We start from the raw sequence: 25385 nt of genomic DNA, 5'->3' as shown, positions 1-25385 counted from the left end.
CTGAGGACGTAGTCCGTTTGGTCGGGGTGTAAGCACTTTAATAGGGGTTGGTTGAGCCCTTTTCTGAACAGCTGTCCCTGGATGACGGCGTATTTGGCTGGTTCCCTTCTCAGTTTCGCCGCGTCCTTCTCGTCGTCAGGGAGTTTGCCGTTTTCCAGGAAACCAGTGATGGGGTCTAGCCATGAAGGGCTCAGTCTTGTCATGTGCAGGGTGACTGCCGGCTCTCTCGCCATACCTTGGATAAGAGATCGGTTACCTTCTCCCGGTTTAGTGCTGGCCAACTTTGATAGGAGGTCTGCCCGTGTGTTCCTTTCTCTAGGCACGTGGTGGACCGTGACCTCCTCAAATTTTTGGCTTAAGCTTTTGACTTTTTCCAAGTACTTTTGCAATAGCGGGTCTTTGGCTTGGTAGCTCCCGTTTACCTGGGAGGTGATGACCTGAGAGTCGCTGCATATTTCTAGCCTTGTTGCCCCGACTTCTGCTGCTAGGGTCAAGCCCCCTATAAGAGCTTCGTATTCTGCCTGGTTGTTCGAAACGGGGAATTCGAACCTGATCGACTATTCGTATACGACTCCCACCGGGCTTTCCAGGATGATCCCGGCGCCTCCAAACGTCTGGTTGGAAGCCCCGTCCACATGGAGCTTCCACCGTGTGCTCGCTTCTTCGGTTGGGTCCCCGGTTACCTCCACCAGAAAATCTGCCATCGCCTGTGCCTTGATGGCTTGCCGGGGTTCGTACCGTATGTCGTATTGGGAGAGTTCAATGGACCAAGTCATCATTCTCCCCGCTAGGTCGGGTTTTTGAAGCACTTGTCGGATCCCTTGGTCCGTTCTCACGACAACCTGGTGACTTTGGAAGTATTGCTTCAACCTTCGTGAGGAGGTCAAGAGCGCCAGAGCTAGCTTTTCTAGCTTGCTGTACCTTAATTCTGCCCCTTGCAGGGCTCTGCTTATGAAATAGACCGGCTGTTGAGCCCTTCCTTCTTCCCACACCAGAACTGCGGCCAGGGCTTCTCCTGTTATGGCGAGGTACAGGTATAGCGGCTCTCCGTCCTTTGGCTTCCCCAGCACAGGTGGTGCCGCCAGGATTTCCTTGAAGTGTTGAAAGGCTTCCTCACATGCAGGTGTCCACTCGAACACCATCCCCTTTTTCATGAGGTTAAAGAATGGCAAGGCCTTTGCTGCCGATGCTCCGAGAAACCGCGATAACGAGGTCAGCCGCCCCGCCAATCTTTGGACGTCCTTAATGCAACCTGGGCTCTTCATCTGGAGTACCGCCTGGCACTTCTCCGGGTTGGCCTCTACCCCTCTCTGAGTTATCATAAATCCTAGGAACTTGCCAGCTTCCATGGCGAAGGCACATTTGAGGGGGTTCAACCTCATGCCGTTTTGCCGGAGAGATGCGAATACGTTCTCCAGATCCTCCAGGAGGTCGTCTGATCGCGTTGTTTTCGCGAGGACATCGTCGACGTAGACTTCCACCGTTTTGCCTATAAGATCCCGGAATATTTTGCTCATCAGCCTCTGGTATGTCGCTCCTACATTTTTTAGGCCGAACGGCATCACCTTGTAACAGAAGGTTCCTCCTGGCGTTATGAACGCCGTTTTGTCTTCGTCTGGACGGTGCATCTGTATCTGGTTATACCCGGAGTATGCGTCCATGAAGCTGAGGTAACGGTAGCCCGCCGCAGCGTCGACGAGCGCGTCTATGTTGGGGAGGGAGAAACAATCCTTTGGGCATGCCTTGTTAAGGTCAGAGTAGTCTACACACATTCTCCATTTGCCGTTGTGTTTTTTCACTAGAACAACATTCGAGAGCCACGTCGAGTAGTCTATTTCTCGTATGAAACCTGCTTCAAGGAGGCTGGCCGTCTACCTGGCCACTTCCTCCGCCCTTTCTGTCGACATCTTCCTTCTGCGTTGTGTTACCGGGCGTGTTCCCGGCCTGACGGCCAGGTGGTGCGACATGATTTTCGGGTCTATACCCGGCATATCGGCAGGCGTCCAGGCAAACAAGTCCCTGTTGGTCCTTATCATCTCGATCAAGGGCTCCTTTAACTCTTGCGGGAGGTTCTTGTTAATGAACGTGAATTTCTCCTCCGTGTCACCGATTCTGAACTTTTCCAGGTCCCCTTCTGGTTCCGGTCTAGGTTTGTCGTCCACCCTAGCGTCCAGGTCAGCCAGGAACACACCAGATGCCTCTTTTGATTTCTTTCTCAGGGAGAGGCTGGCATTGTCGCAAGCGACCGCCATCTCGAGATCCCCTCTTATAGACCCTATAGATCCTTCATCGGTAACGAACTTCATGACTAGCAGCTTTGTGTTGATTACCGCTTCAACATCGTTTATCGTCTTCCTACCCAAGATGATGTTATAGGCGGTGGAATCTCGGAGGATCACGAACTCGGCCATTGTCGACCTTCGACCTTGGGTTTGTCCTACCGAGATCGGTAGGGATATTACTCCGTCAGGTTTGATGAAGTTGTCGCCTAGCCCAATGACCCCGTGTTGATGGGTCGTCAGATCGGCGTCCCTCAGCCCTAGTGCGTCGAACACGTTGCGGAACATGATGTTTGAATCAGCCCCTGTGTCGACAAGGATGCGTTTGACGAGGCCGGTTCCCACTCTGGCCGTGATGACCATGGGGGGGTTTTCCGGGGCGTCGTCGAACCATTTGTCCTCCGGGCCGAAAGAAATGGACGGAGGCTTCTTAGAGTTTCGCGCCAACGAGGAGGAAACCGCCAAGACCTTAGCATCTTTCTTGTGCGCCGATCGGGACTTCGGCGCGGTGTTTTTGGCTGTTACCACGTTTATCACCGTGAGGCCGTGGTCCCTATCTTCTGGCTCTTGTCGCCGCTTCGCTGAACGGGTTTTGGCTTCTTCGTCATGGTCGCGATGGCATCTCCTCGGCTCTCTGATGAGATGGGAGAATTCTGCTAGCTTGCCTTCCCTTATCGCTTGTTCCAGTGCATCTTTTAGGTCAAAGCAGTCATGCGTTTGGTGACCGTAACCTTTGTGATAGTCGCAATAGAGGTTCTTGTTTCCTCCCGTGCGGTCCTTGAGTGGTCGGGGCTTCGGCAGGATCCCCTTCTCGGCTATTTGCTGATAAACTTCCATGATGGGGAGAGTGAGTGGCGTGTAATTGGCGAATTTCCCGACCCGGGGAAATGACCTGGGAGCCTTGTTTGGTGCTTCCTCCCTGACTTGTTCTTTCAGCCTCTCTCCATTGCCAGGTTGTCGAGATTGGGTGTAGCCGGACTGCCGTTTATTGGCAGCCACGACTCGGCTGACTTCCTCATCGTTTATGTATTCTTTAGCTACCGTCTAGATCTCGTGCATCGTCCAGACTGGTTTCGTGGTGAGGTGTTTGCGAAAGTTTTCGTTAAGAAGGCCGTTCGTCAGACAAAGGCTGGCCACCGAATCGGTTAGGCCGTCGATTTCCAGGCACTCGTCGTTGAGCCGATCCAGGTATTTTCTGGTCGACTCTCCCTGTCTCTGGGTTACCCCCAGAAGGTTTATCGGGTGTTTTGCCTTTGCTATTCGGGTTGTGAACTGGGCGAGGAATGCACGACTGATGTCCGTGAAACCGCGAATGGATCCCTGAGGTAAGCCGTTGAACCATCTGATCGCGGGTCCCGCAAGGGTCACCGGAAAAGCTCGGCACCTCACCTCGTCCCCTACTCCCTCTAGATTCATCCTTGCCTCAAAGGCAGTGAGGTGTTCTAGGGGGTCTTGAGTCCCATCGTACCTCATGTCCGTCGGCTTGTCGAAGTGCTTCGGCAGCCGGACCTCGAGGATGGAATGGTGGAACGGGGTGGTGCCCATTATCACAGGTTGTCGTGTCCTGTTGGACCTCCCGTCTTCGCGGCCTCGCGACGTGCGGCGCGTCTCCTTGCCTCGGGAATATATTATCGTATCATTCCGCCTCCTTGGAATCGGGGATTCTTCCCGGGTGCTCTCCGCTTCCGTTCTGGATGCGGGGGCATGCCGCGGACGGCCCCGGTAAGAGTCTCCTTCCTGGCTTTCGGAGGATGGGGTGTAGCTGGGATCGGTAACTCGTTCGCCACGTTCCTGGTCAGCCAATTGCCGCTCCAGGTTTTGAACCCTGTGACGTAGCTCTTGCATTATTATGGCACTGTCGTCGCCCGTTCCTCCGAAGGGTCGGGTTCTCGTGTGTTGTTCGGTGTGTTGTCGGGGGGACCCTCGTCGCCCTCTCTGTGAGGCGACAGATGCCGCCCCTTCTGCCCCGGCTCCCCGGCCCTGGTCTCCGGGACCCAGCACAACATCCATTGATCGTTCCCACAGACGGCGCCAATGTTCTGTGTCGGTTACCGGACAGATCGGGTTGTTATGAGATGGGGGAGGATGCCTCGGTGGCGGTTGCGCTAAGCCCGGATTTGCCACGTAGCCGAGCTCCCGTTGGGAAGGGAAAATGGGGGGTGCCACCTGCAAAGACACTCCGACGCTCTAGTCAGCTAGTGTGCAGGCGGGGGAAAACGATATGGAAAAGGTGACGTACCTCGGGGGAAGAGCCAATCTTCCCTTTATATACTTGTCAGTAGTGGGCCCCTCATGGGGACAGGCCCAGGTTCTCTAGGACACTGTCCCGTAGCCGTGTGTGAGCCGCACAGGGCACGTGTCCGGGTCGTTTGAAGGATGCGGAGCCGGGCCGGGTGGAGCTCGGGTCGGGTCAACCCGTTGGCTCTTTGGGCCAGGCCGTAACAATAATTTAAAAGAATTGATAAGAACTAGAAAATATTTTGGTTTAATTAAATTGAATTTTGATGAACATGGAGCAGTTTATTTTTTGTTTGCAGTTTAACCATATGATACTTTGATGAGATAGTTTCATTTTGATTTTAGAGTTTGTATTTTGAAAATTTTTAATTAATATGCATGCTCACTTTTGTTTAAGCTATGTAAATTTTTTTATCAATTTTTCTCTAGCAGCTAATTTGGTTCTTAGCCTACTCTTTTTTTACATCTCATGTAAATTTAAAGTAGATCACTATACATCCTTATATCTATTCTTAAGAGAATTTCAAATTTTTAAATATTTTGCTCTGTAATTTCAAATTTCAAATCTCTTAAGTATTTTTTAGTTGTACCAAAGAAATTGATTGTATCATTTTATCTTTCATGAAGGTAAAAGTTCATGATTTAAAGATAGTGATAAAAAAAATCATTGACAAATCATCGTCATGGGAGACCTACGATGAATATCTATCTTTGTACTATAAGATATGTTGTGAATTTTAGCAATTGATACAATTGAATCCTCTATTTTAGGGATTAGAGAGAAAATTCCAGGGCAGCTTGTTCATGATGGCTTGAGACTCCTCATAAACTTATAAATGCTTTATTTTGGACTTGAATCTCCATTTTAATCATCTAGATCAGTACATATCGAACTAGAATATGAGATGTTTATTATGATCAATGTAATGCATCTATTTCTGATATTAGTACCACAATGTCATACTTCATATAGTCTTGAGAAGTAGAACCAAAAGGACCATCTATACATAATTTTGGACAATAAACTGATCTCTTTACGGTATAATGAAAATATATCACATTCTCAAAGTCCATTCTCAGCTTGAAAATAATATTTGACTTTATAATTTTTTACAATTGAGTAAAAAAATATACACATGAAAATATAAAAATAAAAAGTACGAAAACAGAAAGAACAATGATCATCAACACTATGTAAGCAAGCACCTTGACAATAATATGACATAAGGTAGATATCTAACCAAAAGAAAATTTTGAGAAAGACAAAGAATATAGTGTTAATAAAAGTGTGTTCAAAGTCAACTCTAAACAAATTAGTCTTTTCTTAATGGAAAAGTCACTAAATTTTTTTCCAGAAAAACCATAGTGTTTCTTCAAAATCATTGGAGTTTGTGGCACATTTCGTTAGAAAATTACACCAAATTTTCTTCAAAATCCTATAATAATAGCTATTGTTCAAATATAGATTATCTTGTTTTAAGGGGCAAAGCAAATTTTCATAAAAAATTACTTAATAGATACTTCCTAGGAACACCAAAATGTAGGAATAATTAAGGAAATGGAATGCCTACTTTTACATTTTACCTCGCCTATGTATTTGCTTTTAAAGGCTGGAAGTGATTCTAAAGTGACTTTCAATTAACCAATCTATATATTTCTTCACAACTTCTACCCACTCCTATTCTATCTTCTTCAACAGACACAACTTGAATGTCATCTACTTTTAGAATTTAAACGAAAAAATTTTAGAAAATTAAAAGACAATAATAAACCCAAGAATGAAATCATTTTGGCAGGCACATTAATACCAAAAATGGTGATATATCACTGGTACTGACTACAGATTGGCTTTGGTGTTGGACCCACAACTTGCATTAGTAATTTAGTATCCATAAATATGTAGCTACGTAACTATACATTGATCATGTTGGAGCTTTTATATTTTTAATCTGCTTTCTATTTTTTTTATGTTATAGTGCATAATACTAAAATTCAATTTGAAGACCATCTTTTTTATTAAGTAAACATAAAAAAAAGCAGCTACATAAAACCTTCCCTTATTTCTCCTAATTTAGCCCATCTTTTAAATTAAAACTAAGTCAGTCCTAACTTCCAATTTATTTTATTTTGAGTTTGGATGAAATTTGCAGATCAAACTCCTCTAGAGTGAACGAAAAAATTAGTAGTGATAAAGTAAAAAATTAATCACTTTTAAATTAAAATAATAAGACTCACTTATGATAAAAATTAATTAAAAATGCATAGTAATTAAATCCTCACTTTATTAATCTCTTTACTTTAAAAAATTTAAATTCAAAATTTACGTAAACTTCTTTTATATTTGTGTTAAACTAAAAAATTTTTTGTTAATAAGGATCAACCTCTAAGTTTTTAAATTATAGGGACAAACTTTAATTTAATATTATATCATGAACCAGTTATCAAAAACACAATTATATATTTCTATCACGAATAACTAAACAAAATAAAATCTGATTCTCTGATAAATAATGTAAGATTTATTTATAAAATAAAATAATTCTTGAAACAATAAAAAACATTTATTTCCATTATTTCTTCACACCAAATATATGTATATATACCCACCACACTTACATATTTTCTAAAATTATTAAGTGATCCATCTACTTGTATGTATTATAGCTTTATAATTACCACACTTCATACATTTGAAATAATTAAAAGCCTTCTCTTTTGGTTATCCTAACCTTCAAACCATCCTTCATTAGAAGCACAATTGAATGACTTGGGATAGCTTGATGACCTTCCACCACATGAATATGATAATTGGACAAAATGGAAGCTGCCACCATCTTAATTTGCATAAAAGACAAGTCTTTTCCCAAGCAAGTTCTTGGCCCCGCATTAAAACTAATGAACTTGTAAGAAGGCACATGAATTATTCCTCCTTTTTCAGATATCCATCTCTCTGGCTTGAACTCCAAGCAATCATTTCCCCATATCTCTTCATATCTTCCCATTGCATACAAAGAAAGTAAGATCATTGTATTTGGATTCACATGATGTCCACTTGGGAGTATGTCACTTTTGATTGGTTGCTTCCTCTCAAAAGGAATAGGAGGAAAAAGCCTCAAAGATTCACAAAGAGCACCATGAAGATAAACTAGCTTTTTCACCTCTTCTATGCCTAAAACTTTGTGCTTCATTTCATCATTATTTGATCCAAAATTTTCTTTGATTTCATCAAGAATTTTGGTTTCAACTAATGGGTGTGTAGCAACAAGCCAAAAGAACCAAGTAAGAGCTGAAGTTATGGTATCTCTTCCAGCCACAAAAAGATTAAAAGCTGAGTCTCTTAAAAACTTGTCATCATTGACTAATAATGTTTGACTTTGACTTTGACCCTGACCCTGACCCTTCTCTTCTTGTTCTTCTTCTCTCATCATCATCAAAAGACTAAGCAAGTCAACTTGAGATTCATCTCTTTGACTTTTGTTGCACTTTCTTAGCTCTTCTCTCTTTGATGCTATGCATGAATAAATGAATTGGTCAAACACTTTGCAAGCTTCACTCATCTTTTTCTCTTGACCTATTTGAAGCCTTTCTAGAAGCTTCCAAACACTCTTTGGAACAGCATGCCTATAGAATAAGGACTCTTCAGCTTCATTAAAAGCCTTCTCACATGCAACTTGAGGGAACTCAATAGAAAGACAATTAGGATCATACCCTAAAACAATAGAACATATATTATCAAATGTGAACCTATTGAAGACATCTTGTAGATCAACCTCAATCCCATGTTGTCTCATATCTTCCAATGTGGGAATTAAGCTACATTCCACCTTCTTCTTGATTGTCTTTTCTAGAAACATCTCGAATCTTCTATTCTTGAACAACGAGAGAAGCAAAGATCTATGGTACCTCCAGGTCTCCGAATCCGCCGTGAAAATTCCAAGTCCAAAGATTTGGAAAATCTCGCGGAATTCGGAGCCCTTGACATAGTTGTCAAAACTCTTGCTCATAATGTGATGAACATTCATGGGGTCACTAGTGACCAAATAGTTCATGTTGGTGAACCAAGGTCCCATGAATTCACCGGTTCTCCCATGTTGTTTCAAAATATCGGTTACGAAATCATGTATCCGATACAAGTTCCACAACACTTTTGGTAACATGCCAAGGATAGGCCAATCTATTAGGAGAGGAGTCTTACATAATCTCCTATGGAAGAAATAATATATGTAGCAAAATGATGATACAATTATTGATACATAGAGAAAGATGGCCATAGTGTATATGGTTTAATTTCTTATTCTATTGATATGTATGTATTATGCATGGCATTATATATACAGTAGTCCTATTTTGGCATCCACTTTCCACATTATGAGTGATGAATTATTCCATAAGAAATAATTAAATAATAATATATAATATATCAAAAATTCATTTTTATAGTATTAAGTGGAAAGTGCTGCTTTATATATTCTATATTATAATAAAAATTTCAAAACTGTTTAGAAGATAATAGAAAATTAATCGAAAACATACAGTTTTAAATTATTTTATTTTGTATTTTTTAATTATTGTTTATTTTATTTTATATTTATTAATTACAGTTGAAATAATTAAATAATTATAAATATAATAAATGTGTAATTATAAATATTATATACATAAAATGCTGAGTTAAATAAAATAATTTTAAATTTTTTTCTCCTAACATTAACAAACTTCTGACAGTGATTAATGATGATTATAATTTAATTTGTGTGTCTCCATACAAGCATTTTCTTTTATAATATTTTAATATTTTTTAATGTCTTTTCTATTTGTCTTTTCTAAGAGAAAGGCAAAATTGTACACAATAATAAATTAATAATTGATGTAAAGCTATATATATAGCTAGGTCCCAAAACATTGTGATTTTCACTATACATCCGGTCAAGTAGTGGGGGAGCTTAGAAAAATTAGTAATATTTTTTTAAAAAATAAAAAATAGTTCAATTGGTTCAAATATTTTATTATGACTTAAAATATCAAAGTTCAATTTTCATCTCTTGTTTTTATTGCACAATATTTTTTAGTTTTAAACATTCAAAATATATTGGATTTGGACTGAATTGAGTGTATTCGCATTTCGCAGCTCTCGATTCAATAAGCAACACTCTCTCTACTTTTGAGTTCAAATATAAAAAATTAAGTATTTTTTATTTATGTAATTTAATATTCTTTTATATTTTACTGTTTATTTAATTTAATTTTCTATATGATAAAAAATATTAGAATATTTAATAAGTATTGATATTATTGTATTTATATAAATTTTAATATTTGTCCTTTTAATTTCTTTTTTATATATTTTACTAGATATATATTCAAATTTTTATATAAAATAATCATAAAAAATCAAAGAGTTAGTTGATGATACATTTTTTAAGAGGAAGACTAATATTCAAGAAGGAAAACATATAACTTTTACAATATCAACACTTGTAGATAGTTCTTCTACTTTAATGAATCACGAAGAAAATAAGATAGAACCTTCAAAAGTTTAAACAGTTGCATCTGATGAGTTTGACCTTAATTCATTGGAACGATACCCTGAAAAATTGCTTCAAATTTGGCAATATCATCCAAATCAAAGAGATAAGGTTAGACGAACTTATCTTAAATGGGTCCATATCAAAAGCATCTTGAGAATTATCTTCTATTTGGCCCTCCAATATTTCGTTTCAAGCTCCGCCACTCCAGTTAAGTGTCCAAAACTACACAGGCTGGTGAATACACCAGATTGAAGAAAAAAACACAAAAGGTACATATTAATATATATTGCTATTATTATCAAATTAATGTATGATATGAAAATATATTGCCAAAAATTTGGGATGTGATAATAATATTTGCCCAAACACGTGAAATACTTCAAGATGTGTCTTCTTTCAGAGGACCGTGGACATTATGATTGGGGTTTGTTTGGCTTTTTATATTGTCCACTTGTATATGTATCTAATATTCTTGGTTAATTGTTCGTTCATATATTTGTTGTATTTAAATATTATTGGAATTTTCGTAGTAGAATATATTTGAAAGATTTTTGTGGGTATATATTATTGATTTATGTTGAATAATTTTATGATGTTAGTTTGTTTTTGTTTCGATGATTTAAATTATTGTATAGGGGAATACATTTTAAATGTTACTAATATAATTAAAATTGAATGAATGAAAATTTTCAACCAGTAGTTTATAAGATTGGGACTATAATTTAGGGGAATAAAAAACAGCAAAGTTTTTATTTTAATCCTTCAAATTATTACATGCCTGAATTATTTTAAGAGCAATGCTAGGGCCAGTAACTTTTGTGATTGGTAGCCAGCAAATAATCATCAATGATGATTTAATGGTGTGAGATTTTATCCAATGACTCACTTTTCTCTGCTGGTTACATGTTGGCCAAAATTCAACAAAACTGCTGATCCCTAAACTTTTCCTTATTTTAATTTCTTAAATTTTTCATTTATAGTCGGTCAAATTGCAATTTGCAAAACATGAACAAATCAGTTCTTGGTCCCAATTGTTAAGTTGTTAATGTTTTCATTGATATTGAATTATTGATGCATGTTAAATAATTAATAATATGATATTATCGTTAGAATTTTCTGTAGTGTGGTGGATTCTTATTAATTATTGATTTTTGTCACTGATAAAACTGGTTGAGTATTTTATTTTGACATTCTTATAAATTTATAAATAATTCAATAATTTACTTTGAATTTTAGATGTCACTATAAATTATTGAATCGTAAATTTTATGATTAGTATATATAATAAGATGAGATAATGATGTATATTCTTTATTTTTTATTTGAGTTTTTTATGGATAAAATATGATGATTATACACACACACACAGATATATATATATATATATATGTATAAGAAAAAAAATTCTATTTTTATTTAATTCTCTTGACAACTAATAAATCTATCACGTGTAAAAAATTAGACAGAAAATGTGTTTTCAAATACCAACATTCATGCATTTATATATTTCACAACTAAAATCATATGATAAACTTAAGCTCCTCCGGCATATACTCATTGTTATCTATCTATATTAATATTGTATTAGTATTCTAATTATTGCGTATGAATCTAAATAAATCTCATAATCATTCTAATTAGCCCATTAATATTAGTCCAAGCAATTTGAAGAAAAAATAGTAACTAAATGAAAGAACTAAAATTGAACATAGTGTATTTAGGATGGTTATATAGGACTTTAACCAACTGAAGTCTAATTATGTTCTATGTAATTTTATTACTAATTTTTTTTTTAAAATATTGGGGATCATGACTCTCCATTATCCACGCTAAATTTCGTCATTATTGTATTTATTTATAATTACATATTCAGTACATTTAATATTATTCAATTATTTTAGTAGTAATTAATTAATACAAAAGAAAAACAATAATTAAAAATATAAAATAAAATAATCTTAAACTATTTTACACTAATTTTCTATTCCATCAAATATTTTATGTGTACATGACTTTCTATATAGTTTCTTTACACATGGTGAGAAACATTTACACATGTTGTAAATAAAGTGTTCTTTTTATAAAAATTAGAAAAAAAAATCCATTTTATTTAACAGTATTTTCTCCCGCATGGAAAGTGTTTGTTGACAAAATAAAGTCACATGGATCATTTATGAAGTTTGGTAATTAACAGCGAACAGTTTGGTATGATTAGTTTTTTTTGCACTATCGAAACACATCATCAGAACACATAATTAGAAAGAGTTAAGTACTAATTCACTATGCGAAAAATTTAGACGTTAATAAAAAGATTTTTAAAAAATATTATCGATAAAATAATTTTTTAATAATTTAAAAATATGACAAAAATAATAATTAAATATTTATTTTTTTATAAGTGATAAAAAAATTTCATATTTAATAAATAATTTATCTATTTATTTTGAATTTTTGTGATAACATTTAAATAAATATTTATAAAATGCACAAAAAAATTCAAAGTAAAATTTAATCTCTAAATTTTTTATTTTTTAAAAAAAATTGGTCATTCACAATTAATCTTTTTTTTTTTAAAATTCACTTGATATAAATTTACCAAATTTTAAGGATGGAAATAATTTTTTTTAATGATATTTGTAAAAAATCGTATCAAAATATGATCTCTAAAATCTTTTTTAAAATATATTTTTAATATCTACTTTCTGACGCAGTTTTAAATCTTTCAGAAATTGTTAGTATCTTTTTGAATTATTTTTGTTAACGTTGTAAGCTTTCAAGTACTATTTTAGTATTTTACTCAATTTGAAATTTCTTGCACAATCAAATTTTTTTAGTATAATTAATGAGCAAAACGCAACAGAAGCAAGAAGCAAAACAAATGAGGATGAAGAAGCAGGAGCAGAAAAAATTGATGGTGAATTGCAATTGCTTTGATGTCGCCTCAAAGGAAGAGGCGTGACATTGTTGCAGAAAAGGGGGCGCATCTGCAACAGCGAATTTGCAACGACGAATTTGCAACTTTGTGACTTTGAGCAATGGGCTGTGACTTTAGGGTGGAGAATCTAATTCTGACGGCGAGATTACTAAGGGGAGATCTGGTGCGTACTTGACAAATGAGAAGGGGAGACGTCGCCACAGAGAAGAAATCATAGAGTGAGAGAGATGGAGACAGAGAGAGATGGAGCAAAGAGAGACACGAAGGAGATCCGACAGAGCACACCACATCGTTGGAGAACTGCGACAGCTGGAGAGCGGGAGCCGTATGGGAGATCCGGAGTGGCCGACCGCCATGGAAGAGAGCATGACAATGGCTGAATGAGAGCGTGAGTAAGGGTACAAGGCTGTGAGTAGGATTAGATCTTCTCAATTTTTTTTTCACTTGAGAGTAAATTTGATCTCTCACCAAATATTTTATATGTGGGATCAAGAGAAAATATGAGAGAGAAAACATAAAAAGGTTAAAGATCGTACTTTTCTCTCTCAACTGAAAAGAAAATTGAGGGAATCTATTCCTACCGTGAGTGAGATTGTGTGTCCGAGAAAGAGTGTGGTTAAGCAGTGAAACTGTGAGATTGTGAAACTGAAATCCTAATTTTCTCCCATTTAAACATTTATATGATTGAGGTTAACAATTAGAATGTCCTTAAAAAATAATATAGCAAGCTTGTTAAGCCAATCTGCCTAGCCACCAAAATCTGCGAGTTTAAAATCTCACTCGGCCCACTTTTTTGGCGATTTTGGCAAACCGGCCTGGTAAATTTGGTCCGTTTTGCTAGCCTTACCAGAAGTCTACAATAGGAGGAAATATATCTTGTCACAATCTCATAGAGGTCAACTGATCCAGGTATAAATGTCTAACCATACCTTACATCGGGAAAGAATATGAACGAAACAAAACAATCATATCCACACATCATTTAGGTAGCGTTTGTTTGTGAGACAGTGACTGAGGAACAGTGACTGAGAGACAGTGACTGAGAGACAGGAACATAAAAAAATCTTAGTATTGTGTTTGGTGTAATAGTGTACAGGACTGAATTTTATCTCAGTATCCTGTTTGGTTTGAATTAAAACTAAATACTAAAAGTGTTAAATTTACAATTATACCCTTAAATTTTATATGAAACCCTAATTCCAAATCCAAATTTCAGTTCTTCCTGCACCCACGGTAGCTAGAACCCAGTCCAAACTTCTTTTTGTCTCCTCTCCCTAAATCTTCCGGTCTTTCACGTCGCCGCTAGAAACGCTGGATACGACCGAGCGACGACGGAGCGCCTATCTCCAGCGCATCACAATCGCGTCTTGAAGCCTCTGACGGTCCTCTCATTCCTGCGGATCGGGTGCTTTCGGGTTTGCGCCGCCACTATCGCCACTGTATCGGACCTGTGTCTCTTGTCTTTCAATGGACCCGGTAAGTTCGTGAAGCACAATATTCATATCTACTTTGACATCTGTTGACTTAATCTGATTTGTTATATTGAGTCTTGATTCTGAACATGCATTCTACAACACATTTTTCTTAAATTCAATTCCTGATAATGCCACCTAACTAAATGAAGAAGGTATAAAGATAGAGTTATGCAATGTTCTGAAAACCGGTTCAAACCGGTCGAACCGTGAACCGGACGTTGAAGCGGTTCGGATAATAAGGAAAACCGCAGAATTTGAAAACCAGCCTTGAACCGACAAACCGGCCGGTTACCGGTCGGTCGAACTGAATCGGGATCCGGCCAGTTTTTTAACCTTGCAGCAAAACGCCGCCGTTTTGTGTTGTGGGAACCCTAATTCCCTTTTTCCCTTTGCAGCCTCCACTTCGTCCAGCTTCTCAGTTCTCAACTTCTCATCACTCCAGCCTTCCACAGAACAGAACAACACCCACGACTACACGAGGCCCTCAACGCACTCACCGCCGTCGCACTCACCTCAGTCGCGCCTTCAGCACCGTCACGCCGTCACCAGCGTCGCGCCGTCAGCTCCGTGGCGCCGTTAGGTCCGTCGCGCCTTCCGATACCTCGCGCAGTCAGCACCTTCCCGCAGTCAGCTCCGTCGCGCACTCAGCTCCGTCGCGCCCTCAGCCACTTCGCATGTCACCTCCATCGAGCTCTGCCTCTGAGAAAGCAATAGAGAAGTGTTGAAGCGTTGAAGCGTTGTCCTTCGAGCTCTGAGAGAAAGCAATAGATTTCCTCATTTCCAGGTAATTTTTAATTTAGTTATGAACATGATTTTGTGATGAAATCTGATTCTGATGAACTGAACTCTGAGTCTCTACTCTCTGAAACTGTTATGAACTGATTTTGTGATTTCATTGATTCTGATGAACTGAACTCTGATGAACTGAACTCTGAGTGTCTACTCTCTGAAACTGTTATGAACTGATATAGTGATATGTGAACTCTGTGAACTCTGATGAAACTGTGATGAAATATGAACTGATTTTGTGATGAAATATGAACTGATTTTGTGACATGATTGTGTGAATTCTGATTTTGTGAAATCTGATTGTGTTAACTCTGATTTTGTGACATGATTTTGTCATTGTGAACTCTGGTTTTGTATACTCTGATTTTGAGAGATGATTTTGTGAACAAAGAATTTTTTGAACCTGAGATGTTGTACTTGTTTGTATACTTTGATTTTGGAATTTGGATGTTGTTTGTTCATTTATTGTGAACTTGAGAGTTGAGATTATTGGGTTGGATTGCAGGTAATATTTAGGTATGGAAGAAAATATCAACCAAGACCTACCTAGGAATAATAATGCTGAAAATAATTCTGCTTCGAATGAACGTTCTCTTCCTCCCGCGAGTAACGAAAATCAATCACAAACTTGTAGTGTTTGGGGGAAAACTGATCCTGCTTGGAGATACGTTGCTTTACAGAATATAAATGGAAAACCGCATTACCAATGCTTATTTTGTCTGAGTACTTTTGGGGGCGGGGGAATTAGTAGAATGAAAAAGCATTTGGCGAAGATAGGTGGAGACATTAAGAAGTGTTCTAAGATCCCGTATGATGTAGAAAAACAAATGGAAGGTTTATTGAAAGAGATTCAGAAAAGTAAAACTAGTAAAAGGAAAGTAAGTTTCAATGAAGAGGGTACCGATGAGTGTGAGGATGCAATTGATGAAGCAATAGCGCAAGAGGAACAAAAAACTCCAAGTCAGTTACCAACTAAGGAGGTTGTTGGAGGCGATCCAAAAAAGAAAGCAAAAACCATTATTCCTCCTATGTTTGCACCAAGAACAACTCCGGGCAGTCAACGAAGTCTGAAAAGCGTGTTTCATAACAAAGAGGCGCTTCATGAAGTTGATAAGCGAGTGGCTAGATGGCTTTTGGATTGTAGGATTCCTTTCAATGCGGTTATGTCACCTTTTTTTCAAGATATGTTGGATGGTGTAGCTGGCTATGGGCCTGGTTATATAGATCCTTCTTATGACTCTTTGAGGGTTAACTTATTAGCCGATCTCAAAAGGGAGTGTCAAATGGTTGTTGATAGCTATAGGTCTGCTTGGAAAGAAACTGGATGTACTCTCATGGCTGATGGTTGGACAGATCAAAGGCAAATAACGTTGATTAATTTTTTGGCTTATTGTTCGAAAGGGTTGTGCTTTGTGAAATCTGTAGATGCCTCAAGTATGGTTAAAAATGCTTCTAGCTTGTGTGACTTGTTTTTAGAGGTGATTGAATGGATTGGACCTGATAATGTTGTTCATGTAGTAACCGATAATGCTGCGAATTATGTTGCTGCTGGTAGGCTTATTAATAAGAAATTTGAAAATATTCACTGGTCACCTTGTGCTGCTCATTGCTTGAATCTTATTCTAAAAGATATAAGTAGCATGCCACATATTTCTAGCCTTGCAACACGTGCTTCGAAGATTACCGTGTTTGTATATAATCATACGGTGTTCTTGTCCTGGCTAAGACAAAAAGATAATTGGAAGGAGATTGTTTGTCCAGGTCCAACTCGTTTTGCCACTGTCTTCCTCACATTGATGAGTATCTTTGAGCGCAAATCGGAATTACAACAATTGGTTGTTGATACACACTTTACCGGACACAAATTAGGAAGGAGTGCTAATGGTAGAGCTGTGAGTGCAATTATCCTAGACAATAAATTTTGGGATGATTGTTTTACTGTATGCCAAATTGTGAGTCCGTTGATTAAATTGCTGAGGTTTGTAGATGCCGATGATAAACCATCATTGGGAATTGTTTATGAAGGTATGCTGAGGTCAGAAAATGGAATCAAAGAAATGTTCAAGCATAGGAATAGTGCATATCAACTTTACACAGAGATTATCAACTCAAGATGGGACAAACATTTGAAAAAAAATCTTCACGCAACAGCCTATTTCTTGAATCCTGAGTGCTTTTTTTCTGAAAATTATAGAGAATCACCTGATGTCATGCGAGCTTTACTTGATCTTGTTATATTGCATTGCAAGGTTAATAATTTAGATTCAGTTGAGGTAATGAAAGAAATACACTTATATAGAGATCGAAAGAAAAGCTTTGTAGGCCTGAAGCTGTTCCAGCTGCAAAAAAACTTCAACCTGGTAATAATATCTGTTTGATAATAAGCTTTAGTTATTTACTTATTTTATGTTTTGGTTTCCTTAATTTGATAACTAATACTTGAGATATGGGATTGTAATTTGTAGATGAATGGTGGAGGTTGTTTGGTAGTTTTGCTCCATGTTTACAAAAAATTGTAGTTCGCATTCTTAGCCAAGCATCTGCTTCTTCAGGGTGTGAAAGGAATTGGAGTCTTTTTGATCAAATTCATACAACAAGAAGGAATAGATTGGAGCATGATAGGCTAAGTGATATTGTGTATGTTACATATAATTTGCGTCTTAAATCCAGGTAATCTATATTTCATCCTTTCATTTCATATCATTGGATTTTGTATAGCTAATATACTAGGCTTATCATCTATTGTATTTAATTTGTTAGGAATGAAAGAAAAAAAAGAAAGCAAAAGTCGCAATATGATCCAATCGATATTGAAACTATTGATAAGGTTGATTTTTGGGTGACGGAAGAGGTTGTTGAAAAAGAGCCTGATCTTCCAAGTAATATTGAAGACTTGCTTCGTGAGTATTATAGTTTATTGATCAGACAATAAATTACAATAGCTTTTATCTTTAATTTATTGATAATGTGTTATATTTTCTTAGATGAGATTGATGCTGATTTAGATCAAGGTGGTGGTGGTGGTAGTACTAGTACATTTTATGCTGCACCACTTGCTTTTTCTGGTCCAAGTAGTGGAAATGAAGGTGATGAAATCAATGAGGCAAATCTGCAGAAAATTATGGAGGATTTTGATGATTGATGACAAACTTGGATCATTTTGATGCTGTTGCTATGTTATGTTTGATTGGTTGTTTGTTGACTTTTGAACTTTGAATTTGTATTTGAATGAGATTATAACATTTGGTTTATGTAGTACTTTTAATTTGAATGATATTTTAAAGTTTAGATTAGACTATAATTATATTTTCATGTGCTTATTTATATTTTAATTATTATTTTATTATAAAACAGTTTTTACGGTTCAACCACAGTTAAATCGGTTGAACCTATAAACCAGTGAACCAGTGCCTAGAGCGGTTCGATGACCGGTTCGATTTTTTGAACCTTGGAGTTATGTACGTAGTTACTTATTTGAACCTGCCGTATTTGCATTTTTGAATCTATTTTTTTGTTTTCCCAAGTTCATAATTGCTTTTAATTTTGAAATTATTTTAGAAAAATGAAATATTTATTTTCCTAATTTTCCTTTGTCCGCTAATTTGTTTGCATCTTCACATGAACCTGTGACCTTTTGTGGTCCTTAATACAATAAAATTGGGGAATTGGAGTTGGTAGAAAACTGCTCAAGTTGATTTGGTTCAGGTGTTGATGTTGTGTGAAAATTAAATACTACTGTCTGTGCCCCATTCCCCTTTGAATTCTCTTTTTCTTTTCTTTTCCTTTATGGCATTGTATTATTATATCTTTAGTTGAAATGGTTGAAATAATTAGCTGCCTCAGTTCTTGACTTTGAATTTTATTTAGCCTGATAAAATTATAACTGAACCACTTTCTTGCTTAACTTTTCATCAGTTTCAAACTTATGGTTACTTTACATTATTCCCAAGTGATAAGTAACCAATCGGTAGCTACCCAAAGGTTCATAAGACAAGTGACTAACCCACTTAATTGAATTGATCCTAACTTAGTATTCAACATTTTATAGAATAACAAATCTGGTTAACTTTTGAAAACTTATTAAATCCAAAATTAGTTTATATGACCTGCAATAATCAATATAATTTAGTTAGTTGAAATTATAATATATGACCTGGTGTGCTATATTGATTTGGGAATGTATTATTATTACTGCCTAACATACTAGGAGTGTGAAAATTTATTGAAAAATCCATAGGCACTAGCATTTTATTTTAGCTAGAAAAGAACCAAATTAAACAGGTAGAAGGACCAAATAATTTTCACAAGTAGACTTCAGTGCCATTAATTTCACTAAACAATATTTGCACTAAAAATTATTGCTGTTAACTTATTAGTTATTATGTTAATGTTGTATGATGGCAAACATTATTTTTGACATTATATTATTTTTGGCGTGAAGCATAGACTCGGTTGTTACCATTTTAGGTAACTTTCTTGTTCTCACTGCTCTGCTTTTTTCTTAATTGTATAGAATTTTGTCAATTTTTATCTTGTGTTTTAGTGTGGAAATGGGGATAGGTATGCAGGGGAGTATTTTGGAGATAAAATCCATGGATTTGGTGTATACTACTTTGCCAATGGACACTGCTATGAAGGAGCATGGCATAAGGGACGCAGGCAAGGTATTGGAACTTACATTTCAAAAGGCCGACCGGAGATGCAGTGAATGGAATGCTGGCAACCTCAAGCACCCTCTGCCACCACACTCTCATGCCGTCCATCGAGCACTTCAGGTATTCAATTCATTCAATCGTCCTGCGGTTTCCTCCAAATAAGCTGGGTGTTTTTTTTCCTTATCTATGTGTTTGTCTAATTGCAGGCTGCAAGGAAAACGGCCGATAGAGCGATTAACCTTAGGCGTGTCGACGATGAGGTGAACAAAGCAGTGATAACTGCTAACAGGGCTGCCAAGGCGGCTAGAGTAGCCGCCATGAAAGCTGTTCAAAACAGAATGGATGGACAATTTTGCGATACTGATGTCTAAGAATTAGGGCATTAGCTTTTTGAAAGTTGTGGTAGGCTTAGAGAATGGGGGTTGAATCTATGCCTTCCTTTTAAGTTAATGTTATGACCTTTTAAACGAAATTTTCAATTCTGATTCTGTTTGAACTCAGCAGCAGAAATTTGTGAGACAATTTATTTTTGTCTCATGAATATCAGAAAACAGAACACAGCAGAGAAGAGAAAAGCTAACACCAGCATATATCTTGGTTCGGTTGCCTTATGCTATGCAACCTACGTCCAGTCTTCTCCACAATAATGGAGGAATTTCCACTATAGTTAAAAGTATTACATACACCAATTTCACACTCAAGTTCTATCCTAACTTGACATTGGCTATGCTAACACCTAACTATTCACTCTTAGTGCTTACCCAACTAAGAAAGGGATACCTAACAGGTACAAGATGCAAGACGCTTAACCAACCTAAAGAAATCAGAAAATAACTCTAGGCTTTTCTCTCAAGTGTATCACTTAGCCTTTTTTTCACTCATGGCTTTTACTTGAGCTTTCTCACAATGCCTTTTCTCATAAGAAATTGTAGAAAGATAAACTTAGAAAAGTACATTACAATCAGTAAAACATGAAGGAGATTGACTTCATCAACAGCCTTTGTGCTATGCGAAAACCAGATTAGCAAGCCTCTGATTCAGTTCTTCATACTGGTGGAATGCACCTTTGATTAGGTTACACTGTCTAGTTAGTTAAACTCTCTCAAAGAACACTTCTCAGAACAAAATCTCAATCCTCTGGTTATCTCTCCTTGGTTTCTGAATGAACACCAAACTTCTTTTATCTCCTTGCATGTTGCTTGGTTCTTCTTCCAAGGTACCTTGAGCCTTGAGCTTCACCAACCCACAGATTCACTTTTTCTCATTAAACCTTAGAGTAGAAACTTTTTCTTCTGACTCCTTCATCTTGGCCGAAAGCCATAACACAGCAACCACAAAAGCCTTCTAGTGGTCAACTTAATCTGGACCCTTGAAAACTAACTTGGTCCCCAAGATAAGTTTGAGACCGTGGATACACAACAGATTGGGGCTGAAGGCAACTTTCCCTTGTATGCCATTTTTGGACTTGCAGGGAGTTGGGAAGATGAGAAGAAGATCTGATGCATGGAAGAGGAAATAGTTTACCTTTAATTTTGACCTAAGCTTGATTTGGTTTGAACTGGATGATTAGACTTCAGCCTCTCAAGCTTGATCTTTCTCTTTCTTTCTTCTTCTGTGAATGGCGTGTGGAAGAAGCTCTTTCTCTTTCTCTTTCTTACTTTTCTGAAACTCTGATTTGACTAAGACAGAAGAGAGAGGAACGTTGCTTTGGTAAGAGCAAGATGGAGGGAATTTGCTTGCTGAAATAAAATTGGGCTTGGATCGGGTAGTGATATGCTTGGCCCGTTCTGAATTCTTCAGCTTTGTTTCCTTATGGACTTCGTTTACATTGTTGGCCCGTCAACATTGTTTTATTTCTCATTCCATTTGGGCTGTAATTCACATTTTGGCCTGCAATATTTTATAAATAATTAGTAATATGTAATTATAATTAATCAACACTAATTATTTATTTTGTCCAAAAATAATATTTGTCATCACTAATTAATTTAGTTAATTTCTTAACTCAACACTTTTAGTTATACAATTGTAAATTTTCCTTTTTACTAATTCTGAGTACTTAAGGTGTCACCCCGGATAGCAAAATCTTGCTGGAGGTTGATGATAGTCATGCCTTTTTTTGGCCTTTTTCAGATGTTTGTAATGACATGTACATAACAATGTAAATCAAATCAATGAAAGATGAATTTTTTTAACATTTTCACTGTGAGGCAACATCCTAAGTAAAGTTTACTAGCATGGTGCTAAGTTGTCAGTGTAAGATTGATCCTTATTTTCACTTGTGTCACTTTGTTTATCATTCTCTTTCTGCGATTCTTTTAAACAGAGATTGAGTTACCACTACTTCTTCTTGAATAACAGAGATGATGACATTCTCATCTTAAACCAATATTTAAAGAGTTAATGAAAAATAAAATTTTTTTATTCCATAAAGAAATGAAAAGGCTTGTTCTTGGTGTTGGGATCCTGTAATTAACAAAAGCAAAGACTAGAAGAAGAACTGCATTATTGAGAATCACAAATTATAAGAATGGGACAGTTCATGACCAAAAACTAAAAGATAATTGTCATTAACAAGATCATGACCATAAATATTGTACTTAATAACAAATTCCTGCTCAAACCACCAAAATAAAGGCCATACCACAATACCAATAAAACTGTACAAAGAACCTACACCTATTCTGAACATAGCAAAATAAAGGCGTTTTCAAAATATCTATCCAAAATGCATACCAAATATAAGTTTGTACGTTATATCATCTTAAACATAACCTACTCCCAAAATCCTAAAACCCTGCAGTGAAAAACTTAATACCCTAGCCCAACCCTAATACCCTTAACCAACAGTCAACTTCATATAATGAAGCGGACAAGGCCAATCATCTGTGAATCTAATAAGCCCCAGAAGTGTGCATAAACGTTAGGACTTTCAGCAAACTTCAAAATCGCCCTCACCACCTCGTCATCACCGAACCTAAGCTATGTGAGCTTCTCGCCAACCTTCCACTTCTCGTTCACACCAACAATGACATCAGCTATCAGTTGTGCATTCTTCCTTTGGTCAGCTGAAGATTGCTGAATATGGTCAGCCATCCTCTCCAGTACGTCAAGTGGTTTTCTTTTTCTCTCATATCGCCTTGTGCTTCCTGCACTCGCACCTGCTTCAGATTGTGATGCTTGTCCTTGCATTGCTGGCCCTCCGCCGTTGTCTAGATATGGAGACATATCAGACTCATCAAATCCAACTGCAGTGTCTTCTGTCTCTTCGTTAACCTGTTCCTCTGGATCAAAACCACTAACTGCTGCTGTTCCTGTGGCTCTATCCTTGCCAAATATACCCTCCGGCCGGTGAAAAGGAGGAAATGGCTTGCCAGGACTGTAGAACTTGGTCGGATGTGCCTGTGAAAAAATAAACCGCATTTAACAAATTTTGTATGAAGTTAATATTTTAAAAAAAAGGAAAACATGAATGGCTGAGGCTTGTATATATTATAGAGCATGTTCCATTGCTTCATGTGAAAGCAAGAAGAGAAGGAGGCTGCTCTTGCCAACACTAGAGTCATCGATGAATAACACCTAACACAAGTAATCAAAGCTGTTATTCCCTACCTTTGAACCTCTCTTTTCTTTTTTTACCCTTTTCAAATTCATTAAAAAAACTCCATAAAAAGCATGCAAGTCGACTCATTCAAAAAGTAGGAGAGTGAATCATAGTTAGGACAAGCCTGCTTGTGAACAAGTGTCCAAATAAATAGTGAAACAACAAAGGACGAACAAAATCATTCAAGTCATAGACTGGAGGAAATTTTAACTACCAGATCGGGTATATTATGCAAAAGTGAAATAATTCTACCTATGTTGTCACGCAAATTCATTCATCAGTCAATTCGATCCATTGACTCCAGATCTTATTATAATTAGAGTTTGTGAAATTGTATTATTCATACAACAAATATAAAAGAATGATATTCCCATTAAATATATATAGAAATTCAATATCAAACTAACACATGTTTGAACACACTCAAACTGAATGGTGGAAATCACAAATGATGTATTATCAAGTTAACAAAATAAGCCAAGTCTAAAGTTCTCTATACCAGAAGAATACTAACATAAAGCTTGATAATAGATTGAATTATTATATTACAGCATTATTCAACTAGACTTGTTCAAGAAGTACAAAGTGGCTCAGACTAAACAAAGATATGAATCACACTCACCTTCAACCATGCATCAAGGACATCTTTGCTGTCAACCTCCATACATTGTTTCTCATGGTTCCAGCCGAATCCGCTACAACCAAGCTTGTCAACGGCGTACTGATACTTCTCCTTCAACCGCTTGTGCTTATTATTGTAGTGCTTCGTGGTCAGTGTACAACCGGGGAAGGCCTCCAGCATCTTCAGAGCCAGTTTCTCGAATGTTCCGGGTTTAAACTGCCCACAATCAGCCCTCTAACCATCTACGACAAACTCCTCCATGAAGCCAACAAAAGCGTTAGTCTCTTCATCACTCCAAATGATCTTGTTCTCCATATTCACCTACCAAAATTAAGATAATCAAAACTGTGCATAAATTATCTAAATTAAATTTACTTAACATGAAACAGGTAGTTGCCATTATGAATGAAACAACAAAAAATTACACAAATAGTGAAAATAATAAAACAGGTCATTGCCATTACAAATGAAACAGCAAAAAATAACAACATAGTAAAAATTCTAAAACAGGTAGTTGGCATTACATATGATAATAAAACAGCAAACAATATAACAAACAAGAAGTTGCCATTACAAATGAAGATGTGCTATTACAAATTTTCCGGTCTCAACAAGTCATACAAAAACAAATGTGGCCATTACAACAATACTCAATCCCTTACAGGGTTTGTTTTACACTACTCTAACTACTCCATATGACTTGCACGGCCACTCTTCATACATCTCAGTTGCTATATTGTCACGCCAGTGAGTCCACTCGTTCGTGTTTTCAACCACGTCAATCATTCCATCTTGTTCTTCGTCTCCATCAGGCATAAATTCATCCAATATGCTACCTTCCTCCTTCGGATCCATCTCCATACTCTTTCGAATGAAATTTTGCAACAAACAACATGCAATAATTATCTGAGATTGTGTCTTTAGAGGGTAAAAGCTAAGGCTTCTTAAGATGGACCACCTCTTTTTCAGCAAACCAAAGCATCGCTCAATGATATTCCTTGCGGAAGAATGAACCCTATTAAAATATTCTTGGTAATTGCGCGGTGCACATGCTCCTTGGGCCCACTCTCTTACATGATATCGAGTGCCTCTATACGGTGCGAGAAACCCCGGACCATTTGTGTAACCAGCATCAACTAAATAGTAATTACCTATAGACGAGTAATGTAAACAAGGTAAGACGTTGACTATCGTGAACTCAAGGTAATTGTATAAGCTTAACTTCAAAGATGGCATCATTACCGTGGGGTATCTTAAGAC

At 37.2% G+C, this 25385-nt stretch overlaps 3 protein-coding genes across 3 annotated transcripts; 1 reads left to right on the top strand and 2 right to left on the bottom strand.

The window, feature by feature from the left end:
- Positions 1 to 7106: 7106 nt before the first annotated feature.
- On the bottom strand, positions 7107 to 8788 carry LOC130979053 (alkane hydroxylase MAH1-like). The gene has a single exon (XM_057902404.1). The coding sequence runs from the start codon at positions 8786 to 8788 to the stop codon at positions 7217 to 7219; it is 1572 nt and encodes a 523-aa protein (XP_057758387.1). The 3' UTR covers positions 7107 to 7216.
- A 6974-nt stretch (positions 8789 to 15762) lies between these two features.
- Positions 15763 to 18386, top strand: LOC130981203 (uncharacterized). Its single transcript, XM_057904814.1, has 5 exons — positions 15763 to 17604; positions 17710 to 17722; positions 17764 to 17914; positions 18005 to 18144; positions 18229 to 18386. Exons 1-5 carry the CDS (start codon positions 15763 to 15765, stop codon positions 18384 to 18386), a joined length of 2304 nt encoding a protein of 767 aa, XP_057760797.1.
- A 6411-nt stretch (positions 18387 to 24797) lies between these two features.
- LOC130981201 (uncharacterized) lies at positions 24798 to 25361 on the bottom strand. Its single transcript, XM_057904813.1, has one exon. The coding sequence runs from the start codon at positions 25359 to 25361 to the stop codon at positions 24798 to 24800; it is 564 nt and encodes a 187-aa protein (XP_057760796.1).
- Between the last annotated feature and the right edge of the window lie 24 nt (positions 25362 to 25385).

The sequence above is a fragment of the Arachis stenosperma genome, chromosome 5, assembly GCF_014773155.1.
Source record: "Arachis stenosperma cultivar V10309 chromosome 5, arast.V10309.gnm1.PFL2, whole genome shotgun sequence".
Classification (NCBI taxonomy): domain Eukaryota; kingdom Viridiplantae; phylum Streptophyta; class Magnoliopsida; order Fabales; family Fabaceae; genus Arachis; species Arachis stenosperma.
Note: the sequence above shows the minus strand (reverse complement) of the source record. Positions and strands in the feature narration are given on the sequence as shown.